Here is a 26,607-nt window from a genome sequence, read left to right as displayed (position 1 = left end):
ATAAACATTGTGATAACTTACTGCCAATTTCAAAATCAAAATCAAAATCCCGATACTTTTTCTTTTGTCGAACCTTACAAAATGATTCTAAAGGTCATAGCTGGCCCACTACATGGACAGTAACATTGTAAAATGATTAGAACCATTATAGTCATACATAATCAGGAGCCAAAACTACTCATTTCCTCCCACTCAATAGAATTACTCCTGGAAATCGATCCTAGTGAAATAATTCAAAAGAATAACAACAAAAAATCCCAAAGATGCACTTTTTCGGGATAACAGCAAATTTTTACACACACATACACCTAGCTGAATAAGCACTGCAAGACAGGAGAATTATGGAAAATTAACTTAATGAAATATATATAATGCAGTCGCTAAAAGATATTGTCTCTTGCCTGGACTGCTCCAAGTCTCTCCCTCCACCCATTTAAGCTCCAATTATCTTTTAAAATACACATTTGACTATGCCACTTCCTGGTTTCAAATCTTTCTCCAGCTTCTCGATGCTTACAGTGTTCCCAGCTATGAATCTGAAACTTTGCTTTTTAAAAATAAAAATACTCCAGCCTTTTCCCAGACCTAAAATTCTTACGTATGTCTGAGGCTGGGAATTTCTGATATGGAGAAGTCTATATTCCTTAGAATGTCTTGGGAAATATTCCTTGACTCTCAAATCTCCGTCTGTAGGCCCAAACTTTTTATTTAGTCTCCAGGCACAAAATTACACACATCTACAAATCATTTCCATTTACAGGTCCTACAAGCAGCTAAACTGAAGGAAAGGCTGCGAACAGGAGAAGAGGCACACACTATAGTTTGGAGAGCAAGAAAAGGGCCTGGAACCCAGTCTCTGGAAATCCACAGGCCTTGGTAATTAACACATGGCGATCGCGGCAGCATCGCAAGTTTATCTCTGAACTGAATGAACCATGTGCCACAGGGCAGACGCTTAGCCTACTGAGAAAACACTGACTTTGAGTCCAGAAATCCAAAGTTAAGTCCTGCTTCCGATTTAAATTGTAAGATCGGAGGGATCACTTACTCTCCTGGGGCCCTGACTTTTCACATGTGTAAAACAAGGTGGCTGCAACTAGGTAGCCTCTAGGATTCCTTCAAATCCTGAACTTCCTTGGCTGTCTAAAACTGAACTAATTTCCTTCAAATTTGTTTGTTTCCAAACTTCATTGGAACATTGTATTCAAGAAAAAATCCTAAATCTTTTTATTATTTTCGCAAGCCCCATATTCAGTTTTGCACCAAATTCTACCAATCCAGCTTCTGAAATGTCTCTCGAATTGATCACCATTCTCATTACTAAATTTAGTTCCCTAAATCAAGTTCTTAATGATCTTTTTACAAGGTCATTAAAGCAGCCTTTCAAAATACTCATCTCCCAGCTTTCTCATTACCAACCACACAGCTTCTCGTATGGGTTATATTCAGTACTACACCAAAAAGACAACTTCACATGAATAATTTCATTCTCAATAAATTCAATATATACATATATATGTAAAATTGTGGAAATAAACACAACATAAAAATTTCCCACATTAACCATTTATCAGTAGTGTTAAGAATATTCACTGCTGTGAAACAGATCTCTGAAAATAACTATTTTAAATTGACAAAAAATAGAACTTAAAATGGAAATGCACATAGTTATATGTGTGGTAGGCACTGAACTACTAGTTGACATAACACTATCACATCATGAGAAAACTGAAAGTGAACGATTTTTTAAAAACCTTTAAAAACTTTTCTTCCAAACAAAAACACAACTTTTGGTTAAACTCTTTGATTGCTACGTCATATAACTAACATCTACTGCAGAAGTTGCAAACTGATGGCCACTGGGCCATTTTGGGCCTCAGGATGAGTTGTCTGGCTCACGTAGAGCTTTTTAAAAACTGAATTAACTACTGACATTTTAAAATAGGAAGATTCACATTAAAATCCAGATCAATAACTTCTGTGAATCATGCACTGAGACAGGAATAAGCAACACTAAGCTCACACTTCCACAAGGCAACAATTAGCTGAAGATGATGGAAGGTATGTGCTCTCCAGTCAGCCACACTTCCCACCCTCTTTAGATGTTATAATGCTGCTTTCCTTATCTACACGGGTTGCCTGGCCCCTTCAGGTAGCTGAGGTCGTGCCCCCAAGGATAGTAGTAACTGGCCTTACCATTACGCTGGCTCTTCACCAAGGTATTAAATAATGTGTTGACATGCACGCGCACTGTACTGAGAGCTTGTTTTTAATTTTTTGAAAATAATACTTTGACAATTTTGGATTTATTCCAAGTTATCCAAGTGGGTGAGCTTCCTGGACCAATCAGAGCACACCTCCCAGGTTCTGTTCTTTGGCTCCTAGAATGGCTACCAGTGGCAACAAAACTTTATCTTCAGAGTTTGTTTTTCTACTGTTCCTGTTTTCCTGACTTCATAGTTTTACTTCTATTTCTGGTTTGTGAAAATGTGTGGTTCTGATTCTGGTTTGCACACACAGCCAATGTGTTACTCCTCATAACATAATGATGGGGACCTACTGTCTTTTGAGTGTGGCATGGCAGAGAATCTGGAATCTTGGTCTTTTGGTTCATAGAATATGTCTTACTTCTACTGAAAAGAAAAGGCTTTCGAGATGTAGATCAGTGGTGCTCTGTGTTCCCTCCAGCTTGTAGCTGAAGTTTTGGACCTGAAGCTGTCAGCTCTCAGTGTCTATACCTGGGAGCCTTTACCCCTCATCTCCCTTGTGTGAGCTTGAAACATTTTCCTGCTTCTGGAAAGGGCATTAACAAATGAGACACAAGTTTCTTAAAAGAGCTGTTTCTATTAGTGTATAGATACTAAGAATCACAAAAATCTAACATAAAGGAACATAAGAAGCCTCCAGATATAAGAAAGTGAATAAAGAATACTTTAAATATGGTAGCCTTTTAATTGCTGTTTTTTAACTGGTCTGCTTTGCTCTCTGCAGACACTCCATCCCTTGCAGCCTACAACTCCACAGCCCACAGGGTGAGGCAGCCTCATGCTCTTTAGAAACTTGTCTTCAGAGTTCCATCCCTGAACTGTCACCACCAGTGTCACCTAGGGACTCATTAGAAATGCTACTTCCCAGTCCAGAATCCAGACCCACGACTCAGACATTTTGGGGGTTAGGCGCCAGGAATTTGGTTTTGAAGCCTCCAGCTGATTGTGAGATACACTGTGAGCCACTCGTCAGTCTGCTATGGTTCCAGCGGATGGGTTGCCACTGAATGCTATAATAAATGTGGTGGTCTTTTAAGAAAAACACTTCTCACAGGAAGTTAGCTTAGAAACATTTTTATGTAAAAATCCACATTTAAGTAATCAAAATCAATCCATGAACAAATCTGAACTTCTTATGATTAAGGAAAACGTATGGTGTGTTAGATCAAATATAATTTCCAATTTCCAGTTAACTTTAAGACCTTGGCCTAATATTAATAATCTTTGCATCCTTGAATAATTTCTAAGTAAGACAGAATACAGAACACTGCTTACCAAGTATAGTTTTAACATATGATTTTAATTTTTATGTTATATAGTGGCTATTTTTGCCACTTATAGAAGGTACAAAAAGATATGTGTATTAGGTATGCCCATAATGTTGCTGGTTTGCCAAAGCCTTTGTGTATGGCAGAAATTTCTCAATTATCTAACTGTGTGAAGTAGAAGTCAGTTACTTTGGTTAAGTTATAATTGCTATGGAGATGGAGACTATATTAAGAATAGTGGCACAAAAGTATGACTGGGTATGCAAGGGAACAGGATGCATTTTTGTTTATTAACGGGAAAAGATTAGTTTTGTACTTGAAGTACTTAGGTTGTTCCAAAATGTGAAAGAGGATAATGAAGGACAAACCTTGGATGCATACTGAAAACTATAGGTTTGTGAAAAGGGAAATTCATTCGCCTTAGACTATAACTGCAAATAATAGTCTAAAAATATGCAATGAAATATTACAATTTTGCCAAAGCTAACTCAATTTTGATGGATTTATTCATAAGATTAAAAAAGGAAAGGTTCAAAATCCATTAATGTCAAATATTTATTAGTATAAAAACCAGAATTTGGTTTTCTGTTAAAATAACAAATTGGTCTTACATTATTGTCTGTTCTTAACAAGATGTGATAAAAGGTTATTTTTCACCCTCTGAATAATCCGCACAGATAACAGAGATGCCACATCTCGCCAGAATAATCGAGAGGTCACAATGTACTGAGAACACAGTGCTTTTAACTTCCTGTAGGCTTTTTGTAGGGGACAGGCCAGATGACTTACTGAGGGTTCTCATGGCTGATTCTGGAGGAGGGGCTTATGGGGAACATCAGCTCATCCTCACTGTACCTGGAGAGAGCCAGGCTCTGACAAAACCCAGGCTGACTGGTAAAAAATGAGGAATTTGGTTTATGATCTTTATATAAAATCTTTATTTAAGCTTCTATAGGTTCTCTTCTTTTAAATTATAGAAATCACATTTTAAACTGAAATGTCTAAAAATTTGGCATAGTCCTCCACCTCCCTTCTCATCTCCTAAGCAACTGTCCACACAGGTTCAATTAACAGGTAAAAATATACCTGTTTTTCAGGTTTATTTTCACTTCTATTGAGGCAAAATTTATACAGTATATATAACATACTGATCTTAAATGTATATTTGAGAATTTGACAAATGCATATACCCATATAACCAACACCTAATCAAGTACAAGACAATTCAGTCATCTCAGAAAGTTTCCTATTTCCTGCCAGTTATTTCCACGCACCACAGGCAGCCACTTCCTGATTCCATCATTATCGGTCAGTGTTGCCTGTTCCTGAACTTGAAAACAAACAGTAAGAAGTCTCTGGGCACTGGTTTCTTTTGCTCGATGTATTTTTGAAATGAATTCACAGTACACATTAGCTCATTCTTTGACACAGCCAAGCAGTGCTGCTGTGCACTTAGGGACATTTGCATCGTGTCCAGTTTGGGCCACTGCGAATGAAACTGCTATAACCAATCCTACACTTTTTTTTTTGGATATACACTTTCATTTCTCTTGGATAAATGTCTAAGAACAGGACTTCTGTGTAACAGCAAAGGTATATGCTTAACTTTGTAAAAAACTCTCATACTTTTCCGAAGTGGTTATACCATTTTAAACTCCCTCGAGCAATGCTGACATATTTAGGAATGAAATATAATAAAGTATGCAAGTTACTTTAAAATATATAAAAAATAAACCTGGGTTGATAGGTGGATAAAGATTGTTAGATGGATAGAAATGTGAGAAACCAAACCAAACCAAATGTTAATTGTAGAATCTAGGAGGTAAATATATAGGGTTCGCTTTATACTTCGACTTTTCCGTATGTTTCAAATTTTTCATAATATATTTGGTAAAAATAGGTAGGAGGAGAGGGGATAAAGGATACGGGTAGTACAGCAAGTGGTTATATCTTTGTCAGTTAAGATGGAAAGTCAACAAATAGTGTCTAGTCAATAAATCAAGAGACAAGAGATTGTTGTACTTCATTATAAGCCAAGGTTGAGTTTTCACTATGTACACACAATACGTTAGCTAAAAGCAACTAGAAAAAGAATTTTTTTAAATTGCCAAATTGCCGATAACAGAGATTGCACCAATTATAATTCCACTGATAACGTGAGTCTGTATACCCTATATTTTCACTAATAATGAGTGTTATCAATGTATCTTACCTCAATTTGCTATGTGAAAAATGGTGTTTTAATTTGTACTTTATTATGGATGATGCAGAACATCTTTTCATGTTAAAAATTACTTGTATTATGTTTTCTATAAGTGCCTTTTCCATAACCAATGCCAATTTTTCTACTGGGTTACTGGTCTTCTGTTATTGATCTATAAAAGTTCATTTTAAGTTTATACATTTTACAGCTCTTTTTCTATCATGTTTCAAACGTTTTTTACCCATTTATAATTTGTCTTGATGTCATCTGAAACATTTTTGTTAACAGAAAATTCTTAATTTTTATACGGCAAAAGCTAATCTTTTCCTTTCTGATTTACAGGTCTGTAACTTGCTTAAGGGGCCTTTCCCATTCCAAGATTACCAAAAAATCTTCCCATGCTTTCCCTTGTATTACTTTTGTGGTTTTAATGAGTTATTTTCTTAAGCTAGAAATGCGCCTACTAGTGAGTCTGGGGAAATGAACACCCACTTAAAGGATTACTGGGAATGTAAATGGCTACAAATATTTAAGAAGTTGGTATGCTACATGTAATATATAATTAAAATCACACATAGCACATGGCCTAACAACTCTACTTCGGGGAACCAATCTACCCTACAGAAATCAGAGCATGAGTATGTAAAGACAAACATGCCAAGATGTTCACTGAAGCTCTCCTGCCAAAAGAAACAACGAATGGGCCATCAGCAAAGGAATGGTTAACTAAATCATGGTGCAGCTTGGCACAGCCATAGCCAAGATCTTTATATACTGACTTGGAAAGCCAGCAATATATCAAGCACAAGTGAAAAGAGGAAGCTGCAGAATAGAAAACGTAATTCCAGAAAATGTGTGTGTATGAGCGCTCACAGGAAAACAGTAGGAGGGCACACATCACACTATCGATGCTAGTTAGCTCAGTGGAGCCGGAATGGTAGTGTTACGAAACTACATCTGCTCTGAAACTGAAATTTAAAATAAAAACATTATTTTTAAAAGTGAACCAATAAATATACAGATGCTCAGGACTTACCCCATAAAGTCTGATTCCAAAAAATAACTGCAGAATGGAATTTCCATTCGGCAGAGAACAAGTAGTCAATTAAACTTCACAGACCCTGCTGCCTGCCTCTGCTGAGGATGACTCACTCTTCCTCTAAGCAGTCAGCCCCTCCAATGACTGAATCAATGAGACCCTTACCTGCTCAGACAGGAAGAGCACCCTCTCCCACACTGTGGCTTTGGAACATGTCTCTGGTTCTAAGCCTGGTTTGAATTTCTAAGGAAACTATCTGTAGAACCCTAGCCTTCTTTTTCCCACCTCCCCAGCAGAAACTCTTAGTTTCTTCAGTGAAATTCCCTTAATTATATGCAAAATTTTATATAGTATGTTTTAATGGGGAAAGATTTTACTGCTTTACTCAGATCTTCCTAACTCTACCTCCTCGCCAAAAAAAATTTAAAGAAAATCACATAAAACAAAATTCAGACACCTGTGAAACCAGTTCACAAGACTTGTGCCAATTTGCGCATGTCGCTTTTGGTGTCAATTTCACTGGGTCTTATGTTGTCAACATAAAATGACATGCAGTATCTGCTTTTCCTCCCCCTTAAATTCTATTTTGCCTGATATAAAATGCTACCATCTCTGTTTGTTTTACTCAGGTGTGATAAACACATTTCCAGTTTGTGGGTAACTTTTGCCTTCTACTATTTTGTTAGGATTGTCTCTTACAAACATTACATTGTTGGATTTTATTTATTGATTCAAATGGAGACCATTTATGCTGGTAATATCATATCTGGCTTTTTATGCCTTTTTCTCTTCATGTTTACTTTTATTCTACAAATTATAACTCATATACCTCATTTTTAATTCTATAAGTACTTCAAATATTACACAAACACTATTAAAATAGTATTTACATAATAATATTAAGATAGTATTTATTCTAGTCTGAAACAAAGGTATTGAGTTCTTTCCTCATCTTTTCTCTATTACGTTTTACTGTTTGGTTTAATAAATTAGTAATCACTTTTCTTGTTACAGTGACTAGGCAACTATCCAGAGCAGATGCCTTCAAAGGAGTAGCAAGCAGGCAACGATGAAAGAGGATGTTATTATGGAATTACTTGAGTGTCAGTTTCAGCTGAAGGTCCAAGACAAAGGAAAATACATTCCAAAATGAGGTTACTATTTCAGACTTGCAAAGAATGCAGTCCAAACCCTTGTAAAGTTTAGTTCTCCCCTAACAACAATAAAAGGAAGAAAAAGGAGAGCTGAAGATCAGGAGAGGAGTTTTGGGAAAAGCTCCCTTCCCTAAGACCACCTGAAGAGCTTAAGATATGTCTTTGAGAGCCTGGGAGTCACAGAAGACTGAGCGATCTTGAAAAAGAGTACAGGACTTTCTGGTTAGTTAGTTTGCTGGTAGCGTGAAATGCATGGGGACTGCACTGGCTTACACTCCGAGTTTCTTGTGGGAAAGATACAAATCTTCATGGACCATTAGCTAGAAGTAGTATGGGAGTTGTTTTAAAACCTGTCCAAGAGGGCAACCTGGAGGTAAGAGGACCAAAGAAGAAAGAAGGGCACACGTACCATGTGTTGTCCAGGAACGAGGGAGTCTTAAGTAACTATTCAGAAGACAGATTCACTAGATTGTTTCAAGACAAGCGAAAATGAGACAAAACCAGGAATACTGGTGGTTGGTGGTAGGCTGGTTCTAAAATGATGCCCAATATTTCTCATTTCCTGGTATTCACGGTCTTGTGTCATCCTCTCTTCTTGAGTGTGGGCTTCATCTAGTTACTTCTAACAAATGCAAAAGGCAAAAGTGACGAGATGTCACTTCCATCTTGCTGACTCTTGCCCCTTTGCTTGTCTGCTCTGAGGAAGCCAGCTGCCATATTATGGGCTGCTCTATGGAGAAGCCCATGTCACAAGAAACCCAGGAAGGGCTCTGGCCAACAGCTTGTGAACAAACAAGGCCGTTAGGTCAATTACTCACGAGGAACCGAATCCTGCCAACAACTACTGCAGTGAGCACGGAAGCAGGTCCAGCCCCTAGTCAAGTGTTTAAATGAGTATGATCTTGCAAGAGCCACAGAGGCAGAGGTTCCAGGTAAGCCATGGCTGACTAACAAAAGTGTGACATGCATATCTCAATTAAGCATGTTATTTAAAAAAAATTAATTATACTTTGGATTATCACTTTGGTGACTACCTTTTCATGTGTTATATATACATCTGCATTTGTTTTTTATATATATGGGGTATGTCACAGACAGTTTTATCATGGAGATCCTTTTCCTTTTAAATAAAGGGGTGTGTGTGTTTGTTTAGGAAGTGGGTGAATGGATGCTCATCTCCACAACCTTCCTCAGACTTACTTATCCCCAGGTAATTATTGTTGATAACAAAGTAAGTTCTTCCGTGTCCATATTCACAATCGCATACATACAAAAGTTTTATACACAGGCAGAAGTTTCTTTGGAGGGAGGGGGACTACTGTGTCTCATAAATACACACATACAAAATGAATCATATTTTATCAAATTCTCCTTAAAGTCAAGTGGCATAGAGCTCATTTACTTTTAATAGATGCATAATCCAGTGATTGGATAACCTATAATTTATTTATTTATTAACCTATAATAATGTTCCCCGAAGGATTGGTATTTACCGTATTTTTAGTGTGTTTGCCCTCCAAAAAAGCTACAGGAAACATACTTAAGATTTTTATGTACTGGTGCTTCTAATTCCATTAAAATAGATTTCTAGGAGTGAGACTGTTGAATCACACATCAGAGGTATTTTTCATTTTAATAGATATTGCCAGGCTGCTTTCAAAAAAAGCTATAATAATTCACATTTCCACCAACTTATGAAAATGACTCCCCTTCCAATCTTTGACAGCATTAGGTGTTATTGCTCTTTTAGATTTGCATTTCCCTGATTAATGGTGAGATTAAACATCTTTTCATAGGTTTATTGGCGGTTAGGATTTGCCCTTCAGTGAATTGCCTATTCATATCATTTTTGCATTTCTCTACAGGGTTCTTTTTACTATTCATTTGTAATATATTAACCAGATATCTGTAATTTCCATTGCAAATATATTTCTCCAATACATAATATATCCATTGAAAGTTTCTCCTCCTGAGTCCAGGACACTCTCCTGATGCTTGTTTTTCCTTCCTCACCATCCGCTTCTCCCATGGCTCCTCATCACCACCTACTCTTACAACTGTGGTGACCTCATGAAGTTCCAAGGTACCGAACACTATCTACATGGCTCATCATTCTACACCAAACTCCAGACCTCCCTTCTGAGCTTCACACTCACATACTTGGTCGTCTCATAGGCATTTCACATTTAAAAGGTCTAAAAACAAATTCTTAGTCTTGTGACCCAACCTATTTATCTTTCAGTGCTCCCAATGTGAGTAAATGGCATCGCTGTCCGACCAGCTGCTTCTATTAGAAACCTGTAAGTTCTTGTTTCTCTCCCATGCGGACATATCTCAGCTATCACTAAATCCTTTCCATTATACCCCCAAAGTCTATCACCAAACTAACCACTTCTTTCTCTGTCCACTCTTCTCTCTGGTCTACTCTATCATCACTTCATGCCTCAACTTCTATAAAAGCCTAACTTGGCCCTTTGGATCCACGTCTCTGCTCTCCCACCTCTGCCCTCAATAATCAATTCTTCAGACCCTAAACACAAATCGGATCATGTCATTTTGTTTAAAACTCTGCAATGACTTTCCATAGTTTAAAAAATCCTAAATTCATTACTGTAACTGTAAGACCCGACATGATATAAATTTTATCCATCTCCGTGAACTCATCACCTAACCCTCTCCCCCAGTCTTGGCTCGTTTTTTATTAGCCTGTGGGAGAGAAAAGAAACAGCAGAAAGGTGGGAGGGAGAAAACACTTTTTGTGTAGGTTCAAATTTAGGATAGCAGCAATGACCCTGAAAGCCTCTGAAAAGGACCTAAACCCTGGACTAATGACATCAGACGAAAGGCAAGAATCACTCTATCAAAGTACATGCATGATAATCCATCAAATACCTCAAAAGTTTAACTTATAGCAGCATCAATAACATTCTAAAGATTTAGAACCATCTGCTAAATGCATCCTATTGTACCTTATCTCTTTTTAAAGATAAAGACATGAAGATAGTTTTGTCTTTCTGTCAAAAGCAACTATCTAAAAATAAAAAAAAAAAGCAAAGCAAAGAACAAAACCAAAGAAACTTTTGATGAATATATGTTTCTGACAGGATTGTTAAACAAATATTTAATAATAGAAAGTAGACATTAAGAAGAAAACACCATTATGTGCCACAGTTAAAAAGAGCAGATAATGGCAATTATTCCAACTAGGAATATGCTAACTTTCGATGTTTCAATGTAATTGTTGATAAATTAAAAATAAAACACACACACAATGAAGCTAGTTGCAATAGTTCCACAAGTAGAGGATAACATTTGGTTCCTGGTACAACAGAGTCCAGAAAATACATGATTTTTGGATAATTTTCTCAGAGATTGCTTCCTTCAGTTTATGTCTCAGGGATGACATTTGTCACATAAAAATCTGAATAATTCTAGGTATAAAACAAAAGTAAACCATATTTTGTCTTAATTGTGCCTGTTTTTGACAAAAAAGCTAGTAGCTTAGCCAAACCATCCTAATTGCCTTATCTGTGCAAAAACTCATTTGATTATTTAAATGATCATTCACAGGCATGTTTCTGAGAACTATCTTATTTTCCTTGTTCTTGGTTCTACCCAGGTGCCTCATATAAGGCTAGGCCTGGGCAACCTTGTGCAGTCTGTCCTCAGTCTTACCTTTTCATCTCTCAGTGCCTCCCTCTTTCATTTGATAACATCACAATGACCCCAGGACCTATACTGCTCCTGCTTTCCCTGCATTTGCCAGATACGGACTTCCATAAAAACTGACTGCCCTGTAGATATCTCTTCAGTCCTATTCGTTGCTTATCTAAATAAGTTACAATGAGCACAACGCTCAACAGAGTGAAAAGGCAACCCACACAATGGGAGACCATATTTGCAAATCATGTATCTGATGAGTTAATATCCAGAATATATAAAGAACTCTTACGACTCAATACCAAAAACCAAACAACCCAATTAAGAAATGAGCAAAAAAACTTGAGTAGATACTTCTCCAAAGAAGGTAAACAAATGGCCAATAAGCACATAAAAAGATGCCCAATATCACTAATCATTAGAGAAAAGCAAATAAAAACCACAAAATATAACTTTACAACCATTAGGATGGCTATTATAAAAAAAGAGAAAATAATAAATGTTCAGAGTGATATAGAGAAGTTGGAACCAACTGTTGGTGGGAATGCAAAATGATACAGCCATTATGAAAAATAGTAGGACATTTCCTCAAAAAATTAAAAATAGAATTTTAATATGATTCAGCAATTGCACTCCTAGGTTCTTACAGTAGTTCCTCCCTTACCCAGTTTTGCTTTCTGTGGTTTGTTACCTGCAGTTCACCTCAGTCTGAAAACAGTAAATGAAAAATTCCAGAAATAAGCAATTCAGAAATTTAAAACTGTCAGCTGTCTGGGTAGCATGATGAAATCTTGTGCCATTCTGCCCGCTAGCCAGCTTAGTTATCAGATTGGTTATGAGAGAGATGACATTCACATAACTTTTATACAGTATGTTGTCAAAACTGTTCCATTTTATTACTAGTTATTACTGTTAATCTCTTACTGTGCCTAATATGTTAATTAAACTTTATCATCGGTATGTATGTATATGAAAAAATATAGTATATGTAGGGTTTCAATGCTTTCCGCAGTTTTAGGCACCTACTGAGGGTCTTGAAATATGTCCTCCACAGATAAGGGGGATTATTATACTCAAAGAATTAAAGGCAGGATCTCGATAAAATATTTGTACCCTCATGTTAATAGTAGCATTATTCATAATAAAAAAGGGTGACAGCAACCCAGGGTTTCACCGACAGATGAATGAATAAACAAAATGTGGTCTATTTATATACAATGAAATATCATTCAGCCTTAAAAAGGGAGAAATCCTGAAACATGCTACAACATGGGTGAACTTTTTTTTGAGGACATTCTGCTAAGTGAAATAAGCCAGTTACAAAAAAAGACATATACTGTGTGATCCCATTTATCTTTGGTACCTAGAGTAGTTATATTCTTAGAGACAGAGAGTAGAACGAATGGTGGTTGACAGTGTCTGGGAGTAGAGCGGAATGAGCAGATCACGTTTAATGGGCACGAAATTTCAGTTTTACAAGATGAAGACGTTCTGGAGACGAACGACAGTGACGGCTGCACGATTATGTGAATGTACTAAACACTACTGAACTGATCACTTAAAGATGATTAAGATGGTCAATTTCATGTTATGTGTGTTTGACAATTAAAATGAGAAAAATTTACAATGAGCACATAAAAAGCTCCCCCCAAGACTGGTTTAAACCCTTCTTTCCCCTGAACTTTAAATTTTCTAAATTAAATCAGGGTTGCCTACTTGTCAAAATGGTTAGTATGAATTCTGTACTCCCTTTCATTTCTCCCTCTCATCCCATGGAGGTGAGTAAAAGGGCAATGGAATTTAGTGCAGCTCTAATTTGCTCTATAACTGTGAGCAAGTCACTTGGGCAAAAAGATTAATGCATTTTAGTTTTCTCATCATCCCCCCAAAATAACAACACTGGAATTTATCTGAAATCTTATGTCTCAGGAGCTCAGGAGGCACCATCATTTAACTTTTTCATTAAAGACTTCGCAATTGTCTGCGGGGACGGAAGAACCAATAGTATAGAACCCAAAGGAAGGGTCATTCAGGATGCAGTGTCTTCTCTCTCCAATGAGTAAGACTAACAGCCCTGTCACAAACGAGAGGACAATAAATAGACAGTTCTAAACTTAGATTTTAATTTCCTATGACAAAAAGGGGCCGAAACCCAGCCTTTTCATAAGGAAATGCCAATGTCTCCATCCAGTCTCTTTTTCCTGTTCCTTCTGGGCTGGTCAGTTTTAGTTACTTCTAGTTCACTGAGTCCACCTGACTGTTCCACACACACCTCACTTTTACCCTTTCCCTCTATGCACCTACCCCTCTGCTCCTGAACCCATCCCAAGCTCTCTAAAGGAAATGTCACATTTCATTAATTTTCACAATACTAACTCCATCAAGTCTGAGAAAAATGCAGAGTAACACTCCAAAAACCCTAAAGTGACTATGATGGTGGAACACTAGTGCTGCCCAATTCTCACAGTCCTACCTTCGCGTGGAAATAACTGGAAAATAAACAAAAAACAAAAAACAGACGTTTCAATGACAGAAATTAGGACTATTACACAACAAACTGTTTAAAACCAGGAAGCATTTCTACTAATTAAAAAATTAGATAAAATCTTGAAGACTGTCAGCAAAATGTGGGAAAAGGGGAACATCTCCCAGGGGTGGTCAAAAAAACAACATGAAGCTACATATACAGTTTTATACAATGGACATTTTAAAAGGATAAAACAGTTATAAGTAAAAGACTGGATAAAGATACATCAGCCAAATATATACAAAAATAAAAGCAAAGTAATATCGGAAAAAGTACTATAAATTAATGAGCTACAAACGGCATGAAATGGTACAACGCAGAGTACTATACTTTGGCAAAATGTACACTCTACTCTGAAGTTTTAAGTCATAAACATTTATGTGCCAATGAAGCCCTGAAATTTATTAAATAAATGGTAAAAAGTATCAGGAGATGTAAAAATATAGAATGTAAAAGTCAGGATTAAACTCCAGAGGCAAAATAAGGATTGAAATGTGTTCTTTGGATGGCAGGAGGTGTGAGCAAGAGGCAGAAGGGTCACTTAAATTTAAGAAGCTCGTCTACCAAGGACAGCAGAAGACAGTGGCTGAGAGGTGGGACAGATCATGATTTCTGGCTTGAGGAGGAAGAGCCATATAGGGGAAGAGGCTGCCACAGTCTAGGAGAACAAAGGCCTCCTCTGGGTCACTTCTCTATCCCTAGCATCGATGAGAGCACCTAGGGCAGGGCAAACATTCAAAACTACATGGGGTCGAATAAGGAGGGGAGGGGAGAGGTGAAGGGGCCAGAAACGGAACATTTTTTGATTATCTGTGACATTGCAGGCATTTTATGTTCACAATCCTTGAAAAGATCCTGAGTAGGCATTACTGTCTCCATTTTATGGATGCGTCCCTCAAGGCTCAGAGGTTAGGTGGCGGCACCAGGGGCGCAGGGACCACGCAGACGCGGCTTCCTCTGCCCACCAAGCCCTTGCTCTTCCATTGCATCCTGGAAGTGAACGTGTGAGCTACGAAGGTAAAACAATCTGCTGCAGATGCGGGGAAGGAAGATAAGTAGGCGGAGAGCAGTGAAGGTGCCACTGACAGCAGAGGAGGGACAGGGAGCTGACCCAGGGCAGACCAAGGCCTGATGAGCAGCAGTGGTGTTCGGGACCTCGATGAAATCAGTTCCAGAGCTGCCCCAAGTCTGCATGTCTCTGCGATTATGTCCAGCCAGGGGTCTCAGTAGACGATTTGCTGGAGAAGCCCCAGGAAGGCGTTTGTCAGGTGAACGCACAAAAGAGAAAAGGAAGCTGGAATGAGAGCAGTGCAAGCGCTTCTGGTTTGCATAGGAAGGAGTAAGGGCAGGAGGCGGGTGGTATACCCAGAGAAAAGGAGGTTAAGTCCTACTCGGGGTTTACGACAGTGAGCGAGCAGCAACTCTAGGGGAAGAGGGGTCTTCCTACCGCCATCGCCACTGCACTTGAACAAATTCTCCAACTGTCCATTCTTGTCGAACTGCTCTACCTCTGTAATCTGCTTTCATGGCACTACAAAAACAAGGGACACATTTGTTCTTGTTTATCTGATCTCTTGCAGTTAAATCAATCTCTGCCCCAAACAGGAAGCTTATTAAAAATGAGCAATGGAGACCATCATATTTCATAACTCTATCAAAAGCTTTGTCCTCCCCCTGCCAACCTGCATAACACAAGACAGGGCCAGTAAACAGCAGCAGAAACAGAAGGCTGAGCAGGAGGGCAGCCAGGGTTCTTGAATACCTGGCTTGACACAGAGATTGATCTAATATTATCCCTTTTGTCGTCAGATATTTCCGTTTAGTATAATAGAAATGTGCTTATCTTGTGTGAGTCAATCAGCCATATGTGAGCTGGAAAACTGTGCTTACTATTACTTTTCAGAAATGTAGCTTTTTCAGAAATTAAAAAATGCTTTACTATCGTGAACACTAGGTTTTCTCTATCGAGACTGCTCAATCTAATAATGGCAAGAAAATCTCTTTTTGAACAAAAAGTGATTTTAAAGGAAGTAGAGAACAATTAGATACGTGCTAGGCCCATGACTTCACATCCATCTTAGAGGGTACCTGCAAGTCTTCTGGCTTTAAAGTTCCTCATCCTCAGTCACACATAGCCTGATACCTCCACAGTCCAGTCTCACAGACTCAAGAAAATCCCAGAGCCTCAGTACTATCAGCCAGGGAACAGAATACAGTCAAACTGTATAACAGTTAGCAAATGTAGGGAGCTTATCACGCTTAAGAAGGTATGTGTACAAAACTATAATTAGGTTCAAGAAAGTTATAGATATATTTGCAGTCCAAAGATTAAAGATGAGAGTACAAAATTTGCTCTGTATACTTAGCCTTTTGAGATCAAGGGAAATAGTGGCTTGGATGGTTAAATAATGTAACTTTCATTTTTTATATTCATACGACCTTCACATAGACTGTGGCTACAGCAGATTAAAAAACTCAGGACTGTTAACTCATCCCCCAAATCCAACTACTCTTCTATAGAAACAGACCAACTCACATGTTAATTTCCCTTTGGCCTAACTGACCCCACCGGTGCTTTTCAAATTATAGGTAGTGAAACTGATTTTGTGGGTTGCGACCTTATTTTATACAAAATGAAATATAAATGTATCAGAATGCATCATATATATGATTTGGTGAAAAGTTTTATCTGGTGTGTGTATAGGACATTAATGTTTATTTCTTAATGTTGTTAGTCAAAAAAATCTGACAGCCATTAGACTAGATTGTATTGGATTCCATCAGCAACAACAATTCATTTCCAAGATCTAAATACTTTTTCAAAATTATTAACCCTCATGCAGCAGTCCAGTGGAGATAGTAACAATTCTGCCTTGTTTGAAAATAGTTGGTCTCGTTTAGAAAGTCACACGGAGGTCTAGAGGGAACTAATTTTCAATCCATTCAACATACAGTGAATACAAAAAAAATGAACTGAGAATTTATAACACTATTCCTCTGAATATGCATTTCCTTCAAAATTAAAGATGCCAATTACTACAAAAGCTCTACTTCAATGGCAAAAGAGGAAAAGACCTAAAGCCTCCCTACATAAAAATTTTTGAATCTTCTGTGAAACTCATTTTTATATTTGCTAACCACTACTGAACCTATCATTTATAATGACTCTCACTTTGAACATATTTTGCAATAGAAGCTGAGAAGTTACTAAGATATTATCAAGAATTTTCCAGTCCCCATGGAAGCAACCTTGTTTACTTCTTATTCTCCCACATGCTGGAGACTGGGTACCTCCTCCTCTGGGTAGTCCAAGAGTCTCTTATAATCAGACTTTGAGAATCCACTCAGAACTCGGTCTTAGTGATCAATTGGGAGAACAGTTTATCCACAGACCCTTCTGTAGAGCAACACAGTCCAGTCCAGTTTGGCCCCAAACCCTGAAGCTATGCAGAATCTCTAGAAATGACCCATCATACTTAGGAATCTGAACAAGGGATAACAATGGGAAGTCCCCAAAACTCCCGGAGCCTAAAGCCAACTCACCATCATAAAGCTGATGAAAGACATGCCATATCACCCAAACCACAAATGCATTTACTGAGACTTTACCAGGTTCTAAGCATTTTATAACGAGTTTAGTGTTCCTGGGAGGTAATTATTAGGTATTTAATTAGCAAACACTTCTGTCATGTACATTTTAACATTTGATCTCTAAGGGAAAAAAAGACAAGAAAATAAGAATTATCATTCTCCCTGTTTTACAAAGAGGTTGTAAATAAAAAGATGCTCAGATCTAACAAACCAAGACAGTGGCTGAATGAGGTGCCTATGTTTTAACTTCTGTACCTGTCTTTCCAAGCACTGCAGGAAACCTGGAGGATGTCACTCAGAAGGCCTGAGTTCACTAGTTTCTAGATTACTCCATGCTTCTTACTTCTCTGTGGCTATCTGTGACTATATAGATGTTAGTTACCTGACTAACAGCAGCAAATTCTTATCTAGGCACGAATAAGGTATAACAGAAAAATTCAATTTCTACCTCTATTTTAATCAGCTGAGAGGAGATTATGTATATGATGAATGGCAGTGAAATAACACAGGAAAATGCTGTTATGGGAATTGAGAATGCAGTAAACTGGCAACAAGCAACACAGGCGAGTAGCAGCTCTTATGATTTGGCCTCTAGGCTCTACTGAACCAGTAAATCTCAAAATTATCTACCTGATATTCAAATACCAGTGTTCTCTCACCATAAAGGTTTTAGCACTTTACCTAAATCAACACCATGTTATTCATTCAGAATGGATTTTAACAGATCTCTGCTTTCTCTATATGCATAACTAATGTCTTATTTATTTTACTATACTGCCTTGTGTCAGATGGCTTTCAAAGATGTAAAGACTAGAGAAATAAGTGTTACCATAAATGTTGACTTACAATTGCTAGATTCACAACTTGTGAATTATCTTTATCTGTAGTCTTCTTACACACTGCCAAACGCTTCTTCAGTCCTTTCACCTCATCCAGTATCACATTTCTTATTTCTTGTGGCACTCTTAATGGTCAGAGATTAAGGCACTTATTAAGCAAGTGACCCTAGGTGAATTTCTTAAGCTAAATCTTGGTTCTCTTATATGGATATCTACCTCATAGTTATTATATACATTATATAATAATGTATATAATAGTTATTATATACATTCATCCTAACTTGTAATCAAGACACAATATATGTGATTTGATAAGTAGGTATGACATATATTCAGCCTGGCTTGTAACCAGGTAAATTAATTCAATTAAATATTTGTTTATTAAAATGACATAAGTTTTAAAAAATCTGAATCATTTATTCTTAATGAATATATGGGAAAAGATACCTTCTTATTCTTCTAATAGGTAAGATAGTCAAAACTTTTTGGGAGGGCATGATAACAATATAAGTCTAAAGCTTCAAAATATGCTCATGTTCCCCCATCCAACTCAGAAATACTATTTCCAGATACCTGTCTCAAGGAAATAATTATTTAGCTAAAATGTTTTTCAGAGTATTAGTTTATAGTAAAAAAAAAAAAAACCTGAAAGTAACCTAAATGTCCTATAATAGGAAGTGGTTATTAGTCATAATAGGTCCATATCATAACTTACCAGATGACTATTACAAATAATGTTACAGAAATATATTCACTGCCACTGAAAATAATTTAAGATATAGTATTTAATTGGGGAAAAAAGGATGCAAAGCAGTATATATTACAAAAATTATGTACCTGCATATATGCAAATACATATTCATGATGCTTCTAACTAAGTATACAGATATGAAGCTTTCTACAATAAACATTATTATTTATGTTACAACATTCTTTACCTAGGTGAAATCAGTATAACAGGACGGTCATCCCAGGCTCTCTTTTAAATATAGTTTAAGCAGTGTACAGTATGAGCAAACTATTTTTGGTGCAAAGACCACTACTGACTTTTAAGGGTCTTTATAGTCAGCACTTCTATGCTATCTGAGGGAAAGAACTAGCTCTTAAAAAAATTTCTAATTTGTTGCAGAGTGACATTTTTATAAAATATATTAAAGATGAATTAGAGAAAAATGAAATTAAAATACATACAGATTACAAACATCATTTTAAAAATTATTAGATTCATAAAGTTACTCTATAAAATTGCTAAAAAATGTCTCAACTCCTACTCTCAATTCCTGTACCTGGCTTCTCACTGACAGGTAACAGTCCGTAGACCATGCTTTCAATGGGTGCTGCTCAAAATGCCTACGAAGACTTTTTGCTGTGGACTAGATTCTGATCTAACATCTGGAGACTCTTCTACAACAGAAGACAACTTTCTCCAACAAATAGTAATATTTGGGTTCTTCTCCTCTTATGTTTACTATACTTACTACTTTATAATGTTTTTCTAATGCTAATAGACATCTTGATAGTAATATATAATTTTACACCTTCAGTCATTTTCCAAAAGACTAAACACAATCTCATATAGCAGAAACCTGACTTCAGGGAATTAATAACTTCCAAATCATGGGGAAACAGTCGTCATTAGGGCATTCCAAATGGGATGTACCAGAAATACAGATTCATATGGGCGAAATGGGAGCACTGGAACATGTACATATTGGTACTAAGAGTTTAAGTGCCTATCTGCTCTCAGGATTAAGTGGAAGAAAATGAGACAATTTACCAGTTCCTTGGCAATGTAAGTATAGTCCCTGGGGACAAGGCTGAGGGAACCTGTGTCACTCTACCTGAGGAATGAACCAATGATGGACTTCTTTGGACTTGGGCCAAAGTAATGATGATTATAAACACCTTATTTTAAGATTAAAAAGAATTTAAGTCTCAAGTGATTCCCTGAAAGTATGTAGCCTGGCCTCCAGAAATAAATTCTCATAGTCTAGTAGTTTATTATTAACGGCAAAAAAACATTCAAAGAATTTTGAGGATTCTCAACCAGTATTTATATTAATAAAGGATGTGAAAGCACTTTAATTATAATCATGCTGTTATTTAAAATTGCTGAAATTTAACCTATTAAAGGAAAAAGGAAAACCTACACCTAGGACAGTGCCTTACTCACAGTAGGTGCTCAATACAAGTTCAATAAGAGTTCAGCTCTTTAAGCTGTCACGGAATGATAAATTAAAGGCTTTATTCTTGTCTTACCAAGCGAGAGGCTGAAAGTAGATCGAAAATATACTAAGCAGAAATTTGGCAGGACTGAAGCCTTAAAGAAAAAAAATTGTTCATCGAATGCTAAGAATGGTGAAATTCAATACCTGAAGGAGCTTGGAGTATTAGGTTCTTCTTTCCCTATCTCATACATAGTGTGTTTTAAACTGAAGTACACGCCCATGTAAACCACTTTCCACCAAGATACAAAACATTTCTAGGGCCTCCTCCCAGTCAGTAACCACCCCTCCAACCTCTAGCTCTCACAACCTGATCACCATTAATCAATTTTGCCTGTTTTTGAATGTCATGAAATCATACAGAATGTACTATCTGTATCTGGCTTTCTCCAGTTGACCTTGTATTTTTGCGATTCAGCTATATTTTTGTGGGTATCAGCAGTTTGACCTTTTTTATTACTGAGTAGTACTCCACTGCATTGATATACTACAAAGTGGTGTACCCATTCCCCTCCTGATGGACATCTGGGTTTTCAGTCTTCTATTACAGATAAAGCTGCTATGTAGAATCACTCTTGTATAAGTCTTTGGGTGGACATAAACACTCATTTCTCATGGGTATATGCCTAGAACAGACTGCTTAGTCACAAGGTAGGCGTGTGTTAACTACAATAGATCAGGCCAGTTTTCTAAAGCGATTGTATCATCTGAGAATTCTCATATACAGTTTTTAAATTTAAAAAAAGCTCTTCATTTTAAACTCAAGAATTTTGACTTTTTTCGCATCTTTTAGAGCAAAGGTAACATAAGCAGTGTTCACGTTTATTTTTATGTAAAAAGTGAATTTTACTAATATTTAATATATAAATTGACATTAGTGTCCTTATTTAGATGTTTATATTTATTCACTGTGGGCACACTGTGATTTACTGACATTTATTTGTGATTGGTTGAGAATTATGGAATATCTTCTTCTAATCTGAACTCTTGCCAAATGAACAAGTAGCTAAAAGGAATCCTACAAATATAATTCTAATAATGTAAGTAAAAGCAAACAAGGAAATGGCCGAGGTGACAGTTGTATTATAAAAATTATCTTTAAGATAAAATCTGTGACCGCCTAAGTCAGATATCACAAGAAGCAGGCAACAAGTATTCTAGAAATTAATAGTTTGAAAAATACAGACTTAATCTATTATAGTAATATTTTGCCAAAAAGAATTTTAAAACAGAAAATACTGTTTATACCATGTCATTCCTTTTAGTTTTTGTTTTTATAGTACAAGGTACGAGTATATGTAATTTTAAAGTAAATTTACATATTTGGGATGCAGTCTCAAAGATTTTTAACCAAGAGGCTACACAATCAAAAGGGTTCAGAGACTCTTGTTTCAGTATATTTTTTCAGTACTAAGCTAGTTAATCTTTAGGCATAAATGAACTTCTAATTCTGAACGTTATAGACAATAAAGCATACTCCATTTGAAACACTTAGCTGCTATTTAATGTTAAAATAACATCTGAACAGAGAGCAGAACAGAAATCAACTGGGGAAGAGACACAAATGGACTTTCACAGGTACTAGTACTGCACTACATCCTGGTAGGGGTTTGTTATATCAGTGCACACATCTGTCAAACTCACTGAATGGGTACATTTAAGGTGTGTTTCAGTCCATGTAAATCTTACCTCAAAGGGAAAAAAATACTGACCTCTAGTTAATGATATGCGTGCTGAAGTGTCAAGGAGTAAATTATAGTGATGTCTGCAACTTACTTAGAAATGCATTAAAATAAGATTGACTGCTGTATGGATACAGTGATATATGAATAAATATGTGACAGGGCAAGTAAAATGTTAATTATAGAGTCTAGGTGGCAGATATACAGGTGGTCACTGTACAATCCTTTTCACTTTTCTATTTAAAATTTTACATAGTAATATGTTGGAAAAAATCTACTGAAGAGCTGAAAATTTAAAAACATGTAGTGATACAGGAGAAAAGTTAGAAACTCAAAAGGAAAAGGTTGAAACATTCAAGTATCACTGCTGGATGCTTTTACGTACACTAAATCTGGTGAGAATTAAACTCTATTTTAGACTAGTGAACTGAAATTTAGATTACAGACCATGCCTGAGGTTCCAGAACAGGAAGTCCAGCTAAAAGCTGATTTCAACCTGTTTAGAAGACATGTGAATCCTCTTGGCCCACATTCCCCACAAGGGGCTGTGGAGGACCAGATGTCTTCCCTACAGCAGGGCAGGCACTTCTCCATTCCAGCTCTGACTCTTGGAAAGCTGAAATCTACCTCCCCCATGTTTTTCCTCCTAAACTTGAATTTTTGGGGTCATACAGAATCCCCATGGGACTGGCCTTCACAACGAGTGATGGTATTTGAAATATGAATGAGTAGAATTTTTTTTTTCCAGTTAGTATTTTATAGCATCATCATCTACAAAGCTATAGCTAGGTGTAAAATGGGGAAATGTCTCATAGAACTGGGATTAAAATGAGTATACATGTGAAGCACACAGCACTGTAACGAACAGAGTAGGGACTCACATATATTTTTCTTCTTTAGCTAACATTTCCCTCTCCTTGGAAACCACCAACATGCCACTGCCTATGAAATAATACACTTAAAAAAAAAGATGACTTAGGTCTTCTTTAAGGAAGTTAAATATGAACATAGGTTTTTCTTTCCTGTATGTATTGTATCTTATCTAACATAATTGATTTTATTTTCTCCTTTTATTTTCCATTTTGCCTTGGTTTGGAATTATAACTTCTAGGAATTTTATATACAATTAGATATACAACTAGGACCACTTCTGCAGCACCTTTTTGTTTCAAAATTACTACAGGTGACCAAGCTATGCAAGCAACCTGTTAATGAAATTTTAAGACTTATTTTCTTTTCGACTCTGAGAATAGTTTTCAAAGGTAAGGTTATAGAAAGTCATTGTGTTACAAGGAAATGACCAACTGGTGATAACCTTTAATTCACTTCTGACCATGTATAAACATGATCCTATCCCTGTTTATTTCCTACTCAACGAATACATTCAGGGATTCCCTGAAGGGCTCCTTAAGTCACAAATCTTACCCCTTTAAGCTGTGTGGCACTATAGCATGAAAGATAACCGGTTAGTCTACTATGAAAACTTTGCCTTATCTAAGGACAAAACCTACAGTCCGGATGTGGAGAAAGTTATTTGCGGAGCCTAACGGAACCTGAATGACTGTTTTTTTCCACCTGAAATCTGAGGTTGTGTAAGTGGTGGAAGGAATCCTAGAGATGATAATTTTGTAATTGCAGAAATGGATATTCAGACAGTTAAAATGATAAACCCAGATGAGACTCCAGGTTCCCCAATCCCTTGCCCAAAGTTCCTGCCAGTTTACAGTCATGGCAAACTAAACACACACACACACACACACACACACACACACACACACACACACAAAACATGATTATGTCCATCCATTCCTTCAACTTCACTGAACTGCAGCCTGGTCACCCGTGATGTCACTTCCTTCTGTGAATGGGTGTATCTTTTCTCTTCTTTTTTGGTTTTGCTATCGTCACCTGACGACAACACAACATTTTGGCGCTCACGCTCATATTTATGGCAGTATCTCCCACGTCTAATTCTATTCCTCAAGGACACCAGTACAGCCTCCGAGATGCCCTGACCCTCCTTTTCATTACATGTCGAGCGACGACTTAGTTTAAGACACAAAGCACACATGGCAGCGCTGTGGCTCTTGCTCACTCAAAGGGCTTACGAGATGTTAATGCTCTGTGTCACCCGCAGATGCTTTCCTAGCAAAGGCCCAGCGAGGGACCCTGCCACCCAGGAGGGGGGTGGGGTGGGGTGGGGGAGCATTGTGGACTGTGGCGGGAGGCCGAGGGGGAGGTCTGGGGTCCCCCCAAAGCAAACATGGAGGTGAGAAGGCGCGAGGGGCTTCCCGGGCCCCGGCAGCGGCGCCTGGGCGTCGGTTGAGAGGAACCATGGGCCCCGGGTGGGGGGTGGGGACACGCAGGCCAGGACAATGCCGGGCGGGCGGGACCCCCCGGCTTCGCGCCCGGGGCACACTCAACAAGTCTGGGCGGCGGAGGATGCTTGGAGGAGGGCGAGCGGCCGCCAGGCGGCTCCGCCGGGCTTCCGAGGCCGCCCCCGCGGCCTGGCCGGCCCCGGCCGCCGCCGCCGCCTCCTCGCGGACGGCCATTTGCCGCGCGCGCCCCGACGTCCGCCGGGCCCCGCGGCGCCTCCCGCGACCCCGCCGCCGCCGCCGCCGCGCGGGCCCCGCCAGCCCTGGGCCCCCGGGCGGCGCGGCGGCGGCGGCGTTGGCGGGCCGCGCCGAGGCGATGGCGAGGGGCGGGCGCGCCATCATGAAGGAAAGATGGTGGGCGGGCGGGCGCGCCGCCGCGTACTCACCCGGGCCGGCCAGTGCGGGTAGCCCTTCATCTTGGCGAACACCAGGTCGCCCGCCTTGTACTCGCGCGGCCGCGGACGCGCCATCCCGGCCGCTCCCGTCCCCGGTCGTCCCCGGTCGCCGCGCAGACGCCGGGAGGCCGCCCCCCCGCGGGCCGACGGACTGCGCCGCGTCCCCGCGGCCTCGGGCGGGCGCTCCGACGAGGGGCAGCGGCGAGGCGGCGGCGGGGGCGCGGGCTGGGCGGGGGGCGCCGCGGGCCCGCGAATCACGGCCCGGCCTCGGCTCGGCCCGCCGCGCGCTCACAGGCGCCGCGCCGCCGGCCTCATGCCGCCGCTGGCCTCGCTCGCGCCGGGCGCCGGGCCTCGCGCCTCCCCGGACCCCTCCTCGGGCCGCGGCCGCGCTCTGGGTCCTGCGCTCGCGCGCTCGGCGCCCGCCCGCTCCCGCCGCCCCTGCCGCGCCGGCCCTCGGCTCCAGGGACGCGGCCGGCTCTCGCCCAGAAACGGAGCGCGCCGGCCGGCTGCGCGGCGGGCAGTGGGCGCGTCCTCCCCCAGCACCGAGCCCGCGCCGGGCGGGCGGGAGCGCCTACTCCGGGGGCCGCCCGCCGCCGCGCTCTTTTGTTCTCGGCCCCGAGCTGCCCGCGCGGCCCAGCCAATCACCACCTGGCCGCCCCCTCCCCGCGCGGCCGCGCCACTTCGGGGCTCTCCTGCCCGCGCCCCCGGCCCCGCGCCCAACGCCGGTCGCCGGTGCGGGGCGCCCCGGTGAGGGGCACGGGGGCGCTGCAGGCCCGGGGGACCGTCCGGCCGCGGGAAGGGCACCGCTGTGGAGCCGGCGACCTTGTGGGGTTCTCGCCCCAGGCCTGCCCTTGACAATGCAGTGTGACCCGCCCCAGGCAAGCTGTTGAACGGGGTCACTGGGTCTGCCTAACGGCCCTGTCGGGATGCCAAGGTGGTTCTGCGGGGCTGCAAAGTACATTCGTGGTGATGCGTCTTCACGCGTGGGTCTTACAGGCCGCCAGTTTTGGGAAAGGGACTTTCTCTGGCAAGTCACTTTTTTCCCGTCCTGCCAACCCTTTGGACAAGGTGTTTCTGAATCTGCCCAATGAACGAATGCTGCCTCTTTCATCATCCCGAAGCGCGCCTTTAGGAGCTCAGCTGACTCTGTGGCCTTCATGTTGGCACAAGGACAGTGCTCCTCGTTTCTTCTCTCCCCTCTTGTAGGCTTTCCTGCCCTCTCCCCCTTTTAAGAAGCCACAGTTTCTCCTAGCATCTGCCTTCCTCACTTGTCTTGTAGAAGTGTGTGTGTGTGTGTGTGTGTGTGTGTGTGTGTGTGTGCACGCGAGCGCCGGCCCCCGCCTGCACCCCTGCTCTTGTTCCTTGATGCTGGACTTCCAATA

General features: G+C 39.8%; 1 protein-coding gene across 2 annotated transcripts in view; it reads right to left on the bottom strand.

Annotated features, from left to right (window-relative positions):
• HDGFL3 (HDGF like 3) overlaps nucleotides 1-25,486 on the bottom strand; it is a 44,887-nt gene extending 19,401 nt beyond the window's left edge. Inside the window, exon 1 of one of the 2 annotated variants that reach the window (XR_004954324.1) lies at nucleotides 25,217-25,452. Coding sequence is in view for 1 of the 2 variants with exons in the window: in XM_016135367.2 (XP_015990853.2) it covers nucleotides 25,217-25,300 (84 nt within the window). In the remaining variant the exon portion in view is untranslated. Of the gene's footprint in view, nucleotides 1-25,216 lie in introns of both variants that reach the window. The other variant, XM_016135367.2, reaches the window with a different exon arrangement.
• Nucleotides 25,487-26,607: the final 1,121 nt, after the last annotated feature.

This window comes from Rousettus aegyptiacus, unplaced genomic scaffold, assembly GCF_014176215.1.
Source record: "Rousettus aegyptiacus isolate mRouAeg1 unplaced genomic scaffold, mRouAeg1.p scaffold_m13_p_14, whole genome shotgun sequence".
Classification (NCBI taxonomy): Eukaryota; Metazoa; Chordata; class Mammalia; order Chiroptera; family Pteropodidae; genus Rousettus; species Rousettus aegyptiacus.
The sequence above is the reverse complement of the archived record's forward strand: the minus strand, read 5'-3'. Positions and strand labels throughout refer to the sequence as shown.